The sequence below is a fragment of the Juglans microcarpa x Juglans regia genome, chromosome 4S, assembly GCF_004785595.1.
Source record: "Juglans microcarpa x Juglans regia isolate MS1-56 chromosome 4S, Jm3101_v1.0, whole genome shotgun sequence".
Lineage (NCBI taxonomy): Eukaryota > Viridiplantae > Streptophyta > Magnoliopsida > Fagales > Juglandaceae > Juglans > Juglans microcarpa x Juglans regia.
Genome location: NC_054601.1, coordinates 11,076,886 through 11,095,014, shown reverse-complemented (window position 1 = coordinate 11,095,014; position 18,129 = coordinate 11,076,886). Strand labels below are relative to the sequence as shown.

Sequence of the window (18,129 nt, the reverse complement as noted above, 5' to 3'; positions counted from 1 at the left end):
GAGGCTCCAAAAGTCAATTTATCGGAAATTCCACCGTAAACCAATTTTTTTTTCTTTTTCTTTGTTTTTTTTTTCTCTCCTCTTTTATCAAAGCGTAATACTAGGTAGGGGTCGGCAAAATTTCCGAATCTTTTCGTATATAATATTATATAATTATGTCACATTCAGATTGATTCAAATTTATAAGTCAAATTAAAATTGAAATTAATTCAAAATATTAAAAAAAGCTTATATTATGAAAATGTTACATTTTTTATAATTATAAAAAATATTCTCAAGATATTCTTGAGCATATTCTAAGAAGTAAGAACTTACATTCTCGACAATTATAAAAGAATATTCTCAATATATTCTTAGACATATTCGGAAAACATTCGCGATAATTGTTAAAGAATAAACTTATGTTATGAAAATGTTTCATTTTTTATAATTATAAAAAAATATTCTCAAGATATTCTTGAGCATATTCTAAGAAGTGAAACTTACATTCTTGACAATTATAAAAGAATATTCTTAATATATTCTTAGACATATTCAAAAAACATTTGCGATAATTGTTAGAGAATATTTTTAAGATATTTTTAAATATATTATGAAAATATTTATTTTTATAATTGTAAAATAATATTCTCAACATATTCTTGAATATATTAAAAAAATACACCTTACTTTGGATTACTATAATTAATACAATTTTTTTTTTTTTTTGGTTTCACAAAACGCAGAATTGTTTCACATCATTGTAAACTTCTCCACTTTTTAATTCTCTTTAATAAATTGATGACTATGTCAACTTTTTTAAAAAAATAAAAATTTAATAAAACGAAAAATTTAATAATTTAAGAAATTATATGCATAATCTTAAAGTGTGTAAATTTTGCGTTTTTGAAAAAAATGGATAGATATGAAATTTATATAAGAAATAGTTTTTAATACTGAACCACACTTATTGTTAAAAGGATTAATGCACGGAATTTGCAAATTCTAAAATTATGTCTAACATTATTCTAATAATTTTTCATCCATTGTGGTATTCGGTTAGTTATTAAATCTTACAAGAAGGAAAATGTTATTTTGCCTCTTGGTTTGTTCTCTCATTTTGACCGTTCATGTATTTTATTTTTTTGTCTTAATAGTTAAATAGGTAACTATTAGTAAATTTATTTTAAAATTTCTAAAGATATTTAAAAAGCATTTAAAAGAAAAAGAAAAAGAATATAAATGCATTAGGGAATGTTTGGAAACATATCTCATTCAGTCCCATCTCATTTCTTTCCCAAATTTTATTTAATCACAAATACTTTCAAACTAATCATTATAACTTTTTGAAATTCTCAAATAAAAAACAAAAAAGTTCAACTTTTTCAAATTCTAAAATAAAAATTATATTTTAACAATATTTTAACTTTATAATATTTTTATTCAACTTTTTCTCTTTCGTTTTTTAAAACCCAATAAATACTTAATTTAAACTGACTCTTACTGCTATTCACAAACTATCTTACTATTATTCACAAAATTCTCAACTCATCTCATTCTCCAAGTATCCCCTAGTAGCATTGTCCTTACAAGGATCCTAATGCGTTAAAATACTCATATTTTATGGATATCTTTCTTCTAGTAGAATCATTCAGAGAATCAGAGATGTGTCAGGGGTGGGCAATGGGGACCCGTACCCGTTATCCCGCCCCCATCTGCTTTGCCCTCGCATAGGCAGGCGGGCTACCTCGATCCACCCACGCATAGCCCGCCTGCCCATGCGAGGGCAGAGGCATCCTGCAGGTGAGGTGGATGGCATTTTTGACCCTGTTCTCATGAGGGAGGGGTAAAAAATGCCCTTTCATGCATGGTGCGGGGAAGGGTCCCCCGTACCCCGCATCATGCAGGTAGCAACCCTAGAGATGACTATGGTTGCTCTAATACATAGTGATTCCCAACTAAAGATTTCATAATTTTACTTAGAATCTAATTTGTCAAAAAAGTCGAGTAGTTATGGGTGGTAACAATCCCTAAAGAATCAACATTTATTAAAATTTTTGTTCAAATTTGAATTTCAAGCGGGAGAAAGATGGTTATAGAATAAATTTTATAATATTTTTTTATTCATTTAATACTGTACTAACAATAAATATTATAAACCGTTTAAACAAAAACTTGAAAGGATATTTTTCTCTATAAAACTGAATTGAAATTGGATTTAGGGTACATGGACAACAAAAATGGAGAAAAATCCCTTGCTCAAGTAATTATTCTAGGTTCTTGGAACAAATCATCTAAAAAATCCTTTACCTAGGAATCAAAGTCTCATAGAGATAGATGTATAAGAAAAATTTTACTCATGATTCCTACACCATACACCTATTATTAATTTTTTTTCTTAACAGATGTGTAATGTAAGAATAATGAGTAGATGGACTCGATGCAAAAAGTAAATCCTATTATATTTATTGCTAGTTTAATATTATCCAAAATATTTATACAGACGACAATAAATGTTATAAGGGTTTCATTTCAAAGATTTGCATCTAAAAATATTGAAGACAACACTTTTCCAAATATTTAAATATTGCACTTTTCATATTTAAAATGTGTTGTTATATTATCTAAATTTCACTTCCCAACTCCAAAAATTGCTACTTGATATCACCTCTAATAAAGAACTTCTCAATATTTAATATTAACTCAATATTTGGTGGATTAAGACTCTCTCAAGTTGATCTTAGGACTTCAAATAAAAGAGTAATAAACACATGAAATAAGTCCTATAGCATTTATTAAATATTTCTATCTAAAAAATTTATAAGGATATATATAATATATATATATATATATATATGGTGCATGTGAGTTCACTTCATATGTTTATCTTATTTACTTAATGCCCTCAGATACTTAACATTTTTTTAAAGGAGATAATGAACTTCATTAATCTTAAGAAAAGGTAGAGAACTGCATATATTCTGGACTAACAACCAGATCAACAGCATCTAGGTTGCATTCAAAACCCACTTCAACACATCTCAACCATATCATCATTACAATTTTTTTAAATTTTCACACAAAATATAATAAATAATTTCAAATCCCAAAACAGTTTTTCTAAATCCCCACACAAAATATAATAAATAATTCAACTTTTATTCTACTATTTACAAACCATCTCAACCCATCTCAATTAATCTCAACTCTTCTTGAATTCAAATCACTCTTAAGTCTAGCTCTAAAGATGCCTTAGCAAGATTATGAGCAAATTCAGATACTTACCATTTGAATGAAGGATCAATGAGTAAGAATATCGATCATTTTAATTATTTGGCCGAAATTAAATGGTTCAGTTCGAAAGGGAGACAAGCATATCAACATTTAATGTCGTCCATTTAATACTTTTGAATAATATAGAATCCATATAAAATATTTAATATTATGTCTATTTCGCGGTATGGGAGTATCGATCCCATTTAATTAAAAAATTAGAAGAGAACATTGATTTAAGAGTGAGAACATTGACTGAAACTTGTGTAGACTTTGATTCAATTCCAACTGCGACTCGTTGGAGTAGAGTCAGATTTGGACTTTTAGTTTGGTTTTTTTTTAGTTTCATATTAAACCTATTTTAAAAAAGAGTTTTTTGTAGACTTTCAATTTCCAATTTTTTCAAAAAATTAAATACTAAAACTAAATAATTCAGTGCTAATTTATTTCTATACTAATATCTAAATTATTTTTATACTAGACTTATATTGTAGTATTAAATTACATGTGATCACACTATAGTATTACATATTATTTTTAGTATATAATTTCATTCTATTATATTATATTAGTGTTTAACTTATTTATAATTTATTTCTACACTAGACTTATTTTTAATGTCTAATTACATATTATTATAATTTAGTAAATTAGTATTATGTGTTATTAACTTATTATACTAGGCTTATTAGTTATTTCTATACTAGTGTCTAATTTATTTCTATACAAAACTTATATTATAGTGTCTAGTTACATGTTATTATACTAATGTCCAACTTATTCATAACTTATTTCTACACTAAACTTATTTTTAATGTCTAATTACATGTTATTATACTTTAGCAAATTAATATTATGTGTTATTAACTTATTATATTAGACTTATTTAAATATTAGTGTCTAACTTATTTCTATACTTGATTATATATGGTAGTAATGCTATGATGTTTACATATACTAAACTGTCATTAGTCTATTTATATTATAGTATAAATATATTGATACATGTATTGATACTATCATTAATACTATGATGTTTACATATTAAACTATTATGTTTACTATAATGTTTGAAAAAATGCCTCTCATTTAAAATATAATTGTATAAAATGTTATAAAAAAGGTTATATGTCTATCTTTTTTTAAGTTTTATTATTTCATAATAATTAGTTCATACTAATATATATATATTATTAAATTTAATTATATAAATATATAAATAAATACATAATTTTATAGCACATGTATAATATAGGAGTTGGAGTTGGACTCGGATCTGATGAGAATCCGTCCGAAAACACCTCGAACTACCACTTAAAAAAAAATGATTTTCTAACTCTATTTTATTCGGATTTTTCATCGGCGCTGCATTGATTGAAGCGTTAGTTTGACAAATGAATTGAGTTTGATCGTTACCTATTAAATCACAACGTGCAACGTGCAGGTGGTTACCGACAAGGGTGGATCCCACATTGTCATTTGACTTTTGGACTGATTAATATAGAGTAATGCTATTAATCATTTAAATTTTTATCATATTTTCATCATCTGATGTGATATTAGATGATTAGAGATTATTTATTATATTTTATTTATAAACTTGTCATCTAATGTTATTGAGATGATGAGAAGATGATAAAAAAATAAATCATGAATAAATTTTTTCTTAATATATAATTCTTTTCTTGATTGTCAACCTTTTACTAAGAATAAAAAAATTGAGTTGGTCAGTCTACACAAATTTTATAAAATAATTTTACAATTGTATCGACCAATTTTATTTTGAATTAAATATTTTAATTAGCTTTTAAATGAATTAAGATTGACGTTATCATTATCAAGTCAACATATAGCTTATACTTTTGTACAAAAAAAAAAAAAATAAAATTATATAGACGTGCAAGTTATCTAAAGTAGGCAAAACTATAACCAAGATATCCTATAAGTGAAGCAACATAGTCAATCATTATCCCTAAACCAAAACGTATCTTTTTTTTTTTTTTTTTTTTTTTTTTTTTTTTTTTTTTTTTTTTTTAAGGAAATATCATCATTTATTCATCAAGAGAAACTTACATTTATGATAAGATACATGCAGGAATATCCCATATCAACCATTTGGAGCTCTACTAGTACACTCCTGGATTAGTTTGGTATGGCACCCCTAGCCCTTGCTTGGAATTGGACGGTGACTGAAATGTCGAGACATGTAACACATGACTACATATCCCTCGTACATGACAGAAAATATGCAATACTGCTAGGTATATTAGCAATATGCAACAATTAATGCAACAAAAAAAATAAGGTTTGTGTGAAACTAGGCAGCGTCTAAAACAATTACCTTAGCACATGGTACCATAAAACTATGCATAACTCAAACATTGTCTTCAACATAAGATTTCATATCAAAAGTATCCAAACGAAGGATATGTTTATATTTTCCAAAACACGGGACCATCAAAAATTGTTTCCACAAAAGTAAAACCTCAAGTCATGTCTTTTCACCACAAAACATTCTAGGTTCCCATGATCCATTTTCTTTCTTCTTCACAAAAGTTCATCTTAGTTAGTCTTCTTCATTTTCTCCAAAAAGCGATCTCTGTCCCTATTCTTCAGCCTTTTCATCTCTTCAATGAGTTGCAAGACCTCAGAAATGATCCGATCTATGTTCTTTATCCTATCCAATAAAGATGGCTCAGTCGAGCTCTCGTTAGTCTTGGAAACCTCCTCACTGGTTGGGAGTACCTTCGTCCTCTTGCATTTCCTCATCTAAACCCAATTTCTACCATTCCAGGTGGGGAATGGTAGTGGAATCAACCACAATGAGATTTTAAGAAATTTCAGCAAGTAAGCACACAACATACAATGATTAACATAAGCATACAAATGGCAAACCGTGGAATACATACATGAACATATACTTGACACATTATGTGACCCAAAACTTGACATATGCACTTGTCCTTTTTCAAAAGACATGTAACAAATTTTTTGAACTTTTCGGAAAACATTCTTTTGACATCATTTCATATCTTGTTAATCATGTAATCCAGATCATATCATATCATATCATATCACGTGATCCGTATCATGTGAGCTTATTGCCTTGTTTTTATAACACATGGTAGACACATCATGTGAGTTTATTGCCTTGTTTTTATATTCATTATAACATGGCAGTACTTCATTGAGTTATTTGCCTTAGTCATGGCACCCACTAGCGTTAGGTGCTACTTCGCTCCGACATCCTTTTCAAAAAGATCCATTCGAGGTACGCTGATGGTTCTTTGTCGACCTGGGGGTTACCACTCTATTCTTAAACACTCCAGAGTGGACAGAGGAGTTCCATCAAGACATTCCCCGTCCTAGCATTTGGGATCTTGATAAAAAAATTTTAGACTCTTTTCTCTTTTTCTTTAAAAAGACTATTTACCCAAATGTATGTGACATGAGACTTAAGATGTGTTTCTTTTTACATTAGACATATGACACGTGAGTTGCCGTGCATGAACTCATCAAGCATAACATATGCAAATCATGATAACATAGGACATGTAAAATATCTAAACAACTTCATGAACATAGAGAAATATGTCTTGGTTGAAACATCAAAGGCATGTAACATAGAGAAATCTAACTTTGACATGTTCCATACTTGAAGCATAATAGACTAAAGTCATGGCATATATTAATCGAACATGAAATCATGGCACATTACAAGAATTTGAAACACATAATATCACAATAGCCGAGTCTTCATAGTACATGAAACATCAACATAACCTCAAGTAAAACTGAAACATAAGCATGTGATTCATGAAATTTTCAACATAGATCTGAATCATATAACTTCTTTCATGATTTTATAAAATGTCAAAATAATATATTCAACCAAGCAAAACATAGATTAACAATCAAAGTTGATAATAACAATGAAATATTTATACAAATATATACGTATGTTAGCCAAACTAGGTTGAGTGTATACATACAAAAATCCTTCGAGAAAACAAATAGCAAGCTGTAAATTGAATATACAACTCGTTAGAACAAGGGTTTCAAAAACCCTAATCCGTGGGCATGAGTGTGTGTGGTTTTCGGGTTGTCACTTGTTCATGGAAACTCCAAGACCATTTGGTTCTAGGATTTTTAGACATGAAAACCCTTCAAAATCCATGTGACTCTTGGCTAAATTTTAAACATGTGTGTGTAGTTCATGCGGGTGGCTGAATGTGTGGAGGATCTAAGCCCTCAAAATCTCAGCTCCCTCTATTTTCTTGAAAACCCTAGGTTACTTTAAGATGAAATAACCTTGAACTAATGTGTGCTTTATGATAATCTAGAACTCTTTCGAGATCTCATCATCTCCTTGAGTTAGGCGTGAGTGGTGTGAAGAGAAAAATAGAAAATAAGAGATTCTCACCGTAGCTTCCTTCTTGCTAGTGTCGTGATCCTCTCTTGGGCGTAGACAAGAGTAGTCTCTCTTGTTTGGTTGGAACGAAAGTGAGAGAAATGTGAGAAATCTTCAAGTGTAGTGTGAAGTAGTATGGAGAGTATGAAAGTATAAGCAAATTTTTAAAATGACAAGGGAAGAAGAACCCTTGGGCGTGTGTCTCTCTTCCCCATTTATAGAATTCCTCTCAAGCTCTCATTGGTTGCTTGTGGTCCAATACATGAAGGAAAAGCCTCTTCACTTTCCAAATCATTGGATTGTCTTGGGAAGGTGGAAAGGTTGCTTGTGCATGTGGTCCTTGCCTTGGCCGAATTCTTTTGTCCTTTAAGCCCCTTCTATTTTCGTCTAGATGCAATGTATCTTAGGGTAGAAACGTAAATCGATCTCTATGTCTTCCAAATGTGAAGCATTGCATGTGTGACACATGGCATAGGCGTGTGCCTTGCCCTAGCCATCCACCTCCTTCCCCATATCCCATAGTGATTCTTCATCTTCTAGTGCCCCTTCCCTAGGTGGTTTTTCACTTTCCAAGAATTCATTTTGTAACCCTAAGGTGACAAGTGGCTTGTGTGAGTGTGCCTTTCGGTATAATGGCCAAAAATATGAGGGTAAGTTGGTCATTTCATGTAATTGTCATTTCCTATTCCTTCTAGAAACTCTTTGCATGTTTGACAAGTGGCAAGGTCTCAAGAAAACTCTTGGATGGGCGTGTGGTGTAGGAAACCGAACCCCCCATTTTTGTCCATTGGGCTTGCCTATGCAAATCCCTTGAGAGAATCCCCTTGGTCTACCCTAGGCACCACTTCCCTATGTAAATCCATCTTGGAGTGCAAACTCTTGCCAAGTGGCATGTGTAGGCGTGTTGGGTGAGTTGGCCGAAAGTCTCTTGGCCTTCTCTAGATCATTTCCTCATCTTTTCTTCTAGAAGATCTCTTGCATGCATGACATGTGGCAATCAAGTTAGGGTTGGCGTGCATGCCTTCGCTTGGCTTCCCAAACACGTTTCTCTCTCTCCCTTAGCCTACTATCACGTCCAGGTACGTAGTGCTATGCATGCATGGCACATGGCACTAGTAGCAATGACTTTTGGTCATGGGCCATATGTTTCTAGGGTTTTTGGGCTTGGATTTCTTATGGTGGCCGAATCTACATGGGCTTGGTTGGCTTTTTCTTAGGCTTGGGTTGCTAGCTACACATCCAAGACCTATATTCGACTAGATTTATTCTCATGGCCCTAAAATAATACTAAAGCAACGAAAATAATTACGGATGTAATCTAGCCATGTTTCGGGTTATCACATCTGGAGTTCACTGCTGCTGATACTCTCTACAGACAAACGTCTAAGAGATATCACTCTGTCTAAACAGAGACTCAACCTCACTATTCATAGAAAGGGAAGACTCAACTTCTACGGATAAACCATCCAAGAGAAGACCTTTTCTTTATTTTTTATTTTTTTTATAACTATACAATAAAAAAAAAGAACGAAAAAAGATGGATTATAGTTTGGACCAATTCTGGTAGACTTTAGAATCTGTGACAGCCGTGAAGGCCATAAGCTTTTCTCTTTTCAACCACAAAAGTCAGATTTGAAACATCTGGTGGTGGTAATTTTGGCTCGTGTGGCGAGAAAAGCTGTCGGAATGGGTAGCACATGAGGACCACACAATTGTGATCAGTGTGTAACAATCACGCGCGGTAATTTTTGAAAAATCACTACTATCCTCTGAACGATTTGCAGCCTATAAGTCTTCTTGTGCTGCGTATATCTCACGAGAGTTGCTGGAAAATTGTAAATCTGAATTTTTCGACCTTAAACGAAGAAAAGTAAATTAAGAAAAGAGGGAATGAGAGGGAGAGGGAGGAGGAGGAGGAAGCCAGTGCATACTCCTCCTGCAAAAATCAGATCTAGAAGCTTATTTTAGCATGAGAGAGAGGGAGAGAGAACTCGTGAACTTGGAGAGCCTCTAGTATTTAGCAATTTAGAGCTGATCAGAATGTTCTTCTTGGAAGAACTCAAATGTAAATCAAAACGCATCTTAGCGAACATTATAGGCACAACAAATTTTATTGAGAATTATAGTCACAATATCTTAGAGCATTAATATTGGTTTAATTAATATAGTCACTATATTTTGGGTTTTCACTGCCATTCAAAAGTTGAACCCCATATTGGATAGTTGTATTATAATAACTTTTTCTTATTTTCTTCTACTTTTTAAGTGCATTTTTATTTGTTTTTTAAATACTTTTTCTTTTCTTCTTTTCATAATTTTCAATAATACATACATTAGAATATATAAAATCTGTCCAGAAACCTAAATTAACTTCAATATCATACACAAATCATCAAAACACTTACAAAATTAGGGTCATGGACTCATGCTTATATCTAACAATCTATAAATCAAAACACATTCAAACCTAGAAATTGTGAGAAGATCATATATGTAGTGAAAATGTTACCGTTTGGCCAGGAGGAGAGAGAAATTAGACCATTGGTATTGGTTTCATCAAATTCATATTTAAAATTTAATGAAAATTATATATTTTTCATAAATCCAAAATCTCTTTAGCCATAACTCCACATTAGATTAGCCATTGAATTAGTCAAAATAATAATATAATATTATTTTTTTAATAATAATATATATTTTTTATATTTTACAATTACACTAATTATATGTTAATTAATAATTTAATTTGATACTTAAATTATTGTTTCCCAACTTAAATATACTGTGGTTCAAAATTGAAAAATAATAATTTAAGTAAATAAAATAATAGTTATAGAGTGTGAACAGAGGGTCTTCAAATATGGAGTTGAACTTAAATATACTGTGGCTCAAAATTAGAGATTTATGTGTATACCGAATCCAATATGATTTGAAAGATAAACCTTTCAAATTTTGATGAAAAGCAACCTTTGAAGAGGCTAATGCCAGTACTCTTAACATACAAAATCTAGATTGTTAGGTTACTGTTTATTTACATACATGGATAATTACTATAACTCAGATGACTCATACTTGGCTATTCTAAACCAAACCCTTTTCTCTACATTTTTGGGCAAATTTTATTGAACATCTACGCACATTGCAATGTATCCCCAGCAGCTGATATATCAATACAGGGTGAACTACAGTCTACCGCTACGTGTTCGGCATGTGAAGCTCGCGTGCAACTTAGCTGGTGCGTGGCTAGGGCTGTAAATGAACCAGTCTGTTCGATAGCCCGCTCGGTACTCGCTCGATTAAACTCGAATCGAACTCGACTCGTGAAAAAAAAAACACGTTCGTGAAAGCAGATACCCGCTCGAATTGTAAATGACACATACCTCACAAAACTCGACTCGACTCGGCTAAGGCTCGTTAAGGCTCGCTCGCTTATACTCGAGTCGACTTGTTAGCCCGACTCGATTAAAACTCTTTCATATATTGATAAATATTTACATACACCTATGTATATATACTCATATATATATGTAGTAACTAATAATATAAGCATACGACTTTTATAATTATAAAGATAATATATAATCTAATTACTTATGTCTATATTGTAAATATACTTCATAAGTATATTTTATAAGTTGTATAATAATTAGTAGATAAAATTTAATAATTTCATATACTAGTATGTGAGAACCATATATGAAATAGATATATGCTATCATATTAAGTGTATATATTAATAATATATGTAAGCATATAATATATTTTTATTTTGGATAAATATCAACTAGTTAGATATTAATTACTTATAAATTTTTTAAAATTTTATAATTCAATAGAGGTTTTACTTGTTAGTTGTATAAATTCAATATTAGATTTTTTATTTTTTTATTTTATTAATTATTAAATCTTATTCAAAAAATAAGAAAAATACACAGCTTGAGCTCGTTTGTGGGACAAGCTAGAGCTCGAGCTCGAGTTGAGCGTTTAGCTTATCGAGCCGAGCTCGAATGAAGAATAAAAAAAATCTCTAGTATTTTGAGTCGAGCCGAGCTCGACAAGCCAAAGACCGGCTCGGCTCGGCTCGATTACAGCCCTACCTGGAAGAAAGGGATGCACTTGTTCATTGAGTGGGACATGAACCTACTGAGGGCCGCTATTCTCCCTACTAGTTTCTGGACCTCATTAAGAGTCTTGGGTGGTTTCATTTCATTGATCACCTTGAGTTTCTCGAGATTTGCTTCAATGCCTCTCTCAAACACCATGAAGCCCAAGAACTTGCCTGGCTGAACCTCGAATGCGCATTTAGTTGGGTTGAGCCTCATTTTGTACTGTTGTAATACACCGAAAGCTTCTTTCAAGTCTTCCAAATGCTACCCAGACTCCATGCTTTTTACCAAAAGGTCGTCCACATACACCTCCATGCTTCGGCCTATCTGGCTCTTGAACATTTTGTTAACCAGCCTTTGGTAGGTAGCTCCTGCATTCTTCAACCCGAAAGGCGTAACCATGTAACAATACAGGCCTCGATCGGTTATGAAGACCATTTTATCCTGGTCAGCACGACTTATTTTGATTTGGTTGTACCCGGAGTAGGCGTTCATGAAGCTTAACACCTTGTGACCAGTCGTGGCATCGACTATCGGATCTATCCTAGGGAGAGGGAAGCTATCTTTTGGGCAAGCTTTGTTGAGGTCTATGAAGTCTATGCACATTCGCCACTTGCCATTGAAATTCTTCACCAGGACAACGTTTGACAACGATTCTGGGTACTGAGTCTCCATAATAAACCTTGTTGCCAACAATCGATCCACTTCCTTTACCATCGCTTTGTACTTATCGGTGTTGAAATTCCTCTTCTTTTGTTTAACAGGCCTTATGTCCAGGTTAACGTTCAATCAGTGCCCTATCACTTCCTTGCTGATTCCTAACATGTCTTGATGATTCCATGCAAAGATGTCTTTATACTCCAAGAGGAGTTGTATCAGCCGGGTCTTTTCCTTACATGGTTACCTGGTTGAGCAAGAAAGGTACAAGTTCCAATGGCTCATCAACTTCTCCTTGCTTCAGCATTTCCCCATCTCTCGTTTCTGCCTCCATGATTAACGCTTCCGACGAAGGTGGCGGGTAGGTCCCATCGCCATTACCTCACATCTCTACCATCTTTACATCCCGCTCTCCTCTTTTTAGTTCCTGCACATAGCACTCTCGGGCAAGTGCCTGTTTGCCGTGTACCTCGCCAATTCCCGCTTTCGTGGAAAACTTCATTTTCAGATGGTAAGTGGACGTGATTGCTTTCAAGGTGTTCAACATTGGCCGGCCTATAAGTGCATTATACGATGATTGTGTTCTGACCACCAAGAACTCAGTCATCGTGGTGGCAAGGTAAGGATCAGTTCCCACTGACACAGGCAGTGTCATGGATCCCATGGGTTGGACTACGTCTCCTATAAATCCCTTCAATGTGGTTGGTGCCGGGTGAAGTTGACTCATATTTAATCCCATCTTTGCAAGTATCCCAGGATAGGATGTCCGCCGAACTCCCGTTATCTATCAATATCCTCCTAGTCGTGTAATTTGCGACCAACATTGTTACCATTAATGCGTCATCGTGGGGGTATACCACTCCTTGAGAGTCTTCCTCGCCAAAAGAAATTGGGGGCGAGGTCTGCACCTACGCCTATTTAATAGGCCTTTCCACACTATAAACTTCTTCGTACATTGCCCATCTTGCATAGGCTTTTCTTCCCGATGAAGTTGGGCCACCTCCCGAATAACCCCCGGCTATAGTACGAATCTCTCTCAAATGTGGATTCTTCCGATCTGCCTCTCTCCTAGGCTGGAGATTTCTCTGTTCTTGTGATCTCCTTACCCTCTTCGGTGATTCTCCTCTCTGCGGGCTCTCGCTTCGTCTAAGCTTACGCTCTTATCTCTTGTCGTTTGAATGCCGTGGTGGTGAGGTGTTCTTAGCCACGATGCGTTCTAGCTCTCTACTACCCTAAATTCACATGCACATTACATAATTTTTTTCACACACAAAAAACAATCAATAAATCTCCACAGCACAAAATTCACAATCCCATCCCCCAACTCTTCAATTTCCCATCCTCCATAACTCAACAAAACTCAATAAAATAAAATAAATAAATAAATAAAATAAAAATATCGAAACTCAGGATCAACGGGATAATTACCTACAATCCTTCACTGAGATGGAGAGAGAGTGAGAGAGAGAGAGAGAGAGAGAGAGAGAGGGTGAGTGTAAGAGACACAGAGATGAGAGAGATCAGGACTGTCCATCCCTATGTTGCTTCACGGTGAAGAGGTACACATGCGATCATCTCCTCCTCCTATTGGCCATGAATTGCGTCAGGAATTGTCAACCAAGCCCCTCGAAGCTAGTTATAGAGCTTGCTTGTAAATTCTCGACCCAAATTCATGCCACCCTATTTAGGGTTGGAGGGAAAGCCCTGCATGTGATTTCTTTTGAAAATTTGTGGAGGGTCATATGGGTCTTGAAGGTCTCCATAATCCCAGATGCTCCACTAGATATTTGGACTTGTCATAGAGGTCTATTTATGGCGCCTTGAACCGACTAATCCAGATTGTTGAATAGGTTGTCAATCGACGAAGATGCTCCCATTTGCCATGTCATGTCCTTGTATTTTTCTATGATGTCACGTAGGTTGTCATGCATCTTTGTCTTATTGTCTTGGTTGCTTTGGGATGGTCCCCTTTTTGTCTGGGATTCTTTGTCACGCTCCAAGGCATTGTTCTCTATCTGCAAGGCCTCGATTTTCTATGCCATCTGTTTCAGCCTCTCCTCCATCTCCGCAAATCTCCTATCCAACTTAGTATTGCCATTGTCCATCTTAGCTACTTCCTATTCACGAACCGTGTGTGAGTGCGTGGTAGTAGGCAATTTGATCTTGATTTTTCTTTTTGATCCCATAAATGATACCAAACTTTTGAAGCAAATTTATTCCGCTCCTCTAGTCGTGTGATTATCTTGCAGCAGGAACAAAACTCGGGGTCTCAGACTTAGGAGTGCCTCCGATGATAAAGTCAGATTGGATGATATGAGCATTGAAAGCATGGAATTCAGAGAGATTTCAAGGTGGACAAGTCGTTCTATTCATAGATTATGTGAAACCCATAATGGCCTTGCTCCCAGGAGGGCTTGATTTCTAGAACCAAACACAATAATGCCTCTGGGGGCTTAATTCTGGGAATTTAATGCTGTAACCCCTCTAGGACCTAATTTGATTGTTAACAGGGTTGATTTGGTGCTCAAATTTCACTCAAATTTCTCTCTGCGTTAGTTAATTATGAGAAAGATGTTCAACAATGACTTTGGACGAAGCACAACATAAGAGATTTGAATCTCATGGAAATACGGTGTGTATCAACTTGCCTGCCAATAGGGTTGTTCATCCGACTCGACTCGAATCAAATCAGCTTCTGATTTCCCATATTCCTATGCGTAACCGATTACCCAAACCCTGTTTCTTTCCCGAAGAATGGTCATTTCAGACCCATTTTCCACCCAAATGAGTGAGATACATCAACCATACCTCCTGCATCGATGTACCCATAGTTTTTAAGAAATGGCAATAAATACAACTAACGGCCCATTGATAAAAAAGCAAAACCAAAAAATAAAGAGAAGATTGTGAACTGAACTACCCAAGATACCCCATAAGAAGCAAAAATAGAAGAAACAGGGAGAAAAGAAAATTGAAGTACTATTAAAAGAAGGGTTTCTTTGCTTTCTTAATTTAGAAGCTCCGTTGAAGCCAGAAAATAATATAAACCACCCCTCGACCCAGATGCGACCGATGCCTACCGATACAAGTGGCAGCACTGATGGTGGTGGTGAACTGAGTCATGGTGGACTCGCCTACTTCCGCTCTGCTCCCGCTAGCTGGTTAGAAGCACTTCTCGAGGATGATGAAGAAGACCCCTTAAAGCCCAACCAGAGTTTAACTTAGTTACTTGCAACTTCCAACTCTTGCACTCCCACTCCCATTTCCAGAGAAGACTCCGCCACCTTTGATTCTTCCTCTGTTGATCCCGGCCTCTTTGACTCCGGTTCCTCCCCCGACATCTTTAGGCAGAATATCTCTCTAGCTGAGTTGCTTCAGAATTCAAGTCTTGGGTTTGAAGGCTATTTCTCCAACTTTAGTATTCCAGCAAATTACAACTATGTGTTGCATAATATCAACACTCCTCCCAGTAGTAAGTAGGCGAGGGTGGTTGAAGCTCAGCACTTGACTTCAACAAAGTTTTCATCTTGGTCGGTACGCTGCTTGTTTATTATTTGAAGCTAAATGTGGGTTTCTTTTTATTGTGTGCGATATGATACGAGAGAAGATTAATAAGCTATTTATATTCACTTAATTGCATGAGAGTTTCACCACTGCCAAAAACACCTTGATCTTCGACTTCACGCCCTCGGCAGCAACGAAGAGGTTGTCATGATCATGAATGATCATTCTTAGGAACACAAGCGAGGCCATGGAGACACCACTGCCAGAAACACCTTGATCTTCAGCAGTTGTCTACGAACCGACACCACTTGGATCAGCCTTTTCCCTCCCTTCATTAACTTTTCTCCTATTCTTTCTCACTCACTCTCGCTCTCTTCCTCTCTGTTGAGTCTGTCCCTCTGTGCGCGACACTCTCCGTGTACCCTAAGGCAGGAATTCAACAAAATGGAAAAAAAAAATGGTGCGGTTTTAGATCGCTTTCGGTTATCGGGTAATACTCGACCCGTTCCAAAACAAAGTTGAAGTAAAACAGAAATTTCTGGTTTGGTTCCAGCCTGATCCGGTTCGGGTAATTTGTGTCGGGTCGGGTCTAAATTTTCAGACGGTTAGGGTAAGCGGTTTATTTGTACAACCCTGCCTACCAATTAGTTGCTTTATTATAGGTGGGCCTCCCACGATCGAATCTTTTAGAAGTGGTTTGGATTCAGAGATGAATTGAGATGAGTTGAAATAGTTTGTGAATAGTAGAATAAAAGTAGAATTATTTATTATATTTTGTGTGGAAATTTGATAAAGTTATTTTGAGATTTGAAAATGTTAAATTGTTTATTATATTTTGTATGAGAATTTGATAAAGTTGTAATGATGAGATGAGATGAGTTAAAGTGAGTTTTGAATGTAAACAAGGCTCGTCTATGGTTCTTTTCTCGGCTGGCCAACGTGCCTAGGCCTAACAGATACCCTGCAAATTCCTGCCGCACGGGTGGCAGTAAAAATTTTATCAAGAGAGGGATTTTGTCCCCTATTATATTTATTGCTGATTTAATATCGTTCAAAATATTTATACATGTAACAATAAATGTTGTAGAAGTTTTCTTCCAAAGATTTGCATCTAAAATGTGGAAAAATATACGAGACAAAACTTTTCCAAATTTCAAGTTTAAAATTTATACAACTTAATGTGTTGGTAGATTATCTATCGAGAAGTGCTACAATCATAAATAAATCTCATAAAAGTAAACTTACAAACGGATATGACTTGATGTAATATGTTAGATCTATTTTATAATCTAATGTATCACATCAATCCATGTCAATTTATAGATTTACTTTTGTAAGATCTCATTGTGAGTAAATCATTTCTCTTATCTAAATTTCACTAACCAACTCAAAAGATTGCTACTCAATATCAGCTCTAATGAAGAAGATAATATCATATTAACTCAATATTTGGAAATATTTGGATTAAGATTCCCTCAAGTTCTTGAAATTTCAAGTAGAAGAGATATAAATACATTAAATAAGTCCTATAGGCTATAGCATTTATTAAACACTTCGCGTGGGAACCATATGAATATTCTATCGAAGAGTTGGGGAAGAAATAGGTTCATTTGGATTTGATTGCCAACCTTCTATTCACATGGTTGTTTCTAGGAGAATGATCCCTAGCTCGGGGTACACAAGTTTGATCGAGGATTGGAGAGGAGATTTTTTTGAGAAAAAATGATCTATATTTGGGTACAAGGGGCATAACGAACTCTCGATCTACCTACTGCAACCCAAGAATGAAAATGTTGTCTAGGCGTTCTTTGTTGCTCCAATCTTCTATGACTTGGACGTTGTCTGGGCCGAGAGGCATAATTAGTTGTTGTTTCCATTTGGTTGTTTTTTTTCTTATTGTTGATATGGATAAGACCCAGCAAAAGATGATGACTGCTGGTTGGTAGTGAGAGGACTCTTAATATGGCCTGCATACCCAAAAGAAGGCACTGATTAACAAACAATCATTTGATTTTGTTTCTTGCTCTTCCTTAGCAACGGGAGAAGAGTCTATCTATTTGCCTAGCTCTGGTAGATCTCCTCTAACGCAATCCATAGAGATTTCATGAATCCCTTGCTGGATAATTCCGACGACTCAGTAGTAGTGCGGAAGAGGAGAAACAATACATTTCGTTAGTTAGGTGGGAACATATATAGGTA

At 34.7% G+C, this 18,129-nt stretch overlaps 1 protein-coding gene across 1 annotated transcript; it reads right to left on the bottom strand.

Annotated features, from left to right (window-relative positions):
- Nucleotides 1-12,808: 12,808 nt before the first annotated feature.
- Nucleotides 12,809-13,165, bottom strand: LOC121262037. The gene has a single exon (XM_041164472.1). The coding sequence runs from the start codon at nucleotides 13,163-13,165 to the stop codon at nucleotides 12,809-12,811; it is 357 nt and encodes a 118-aa protein (XP_041020406.1).
- Between the last annotated feature and the right edge of the window lie 4,964 nt (nucleotides 13,166-18,129).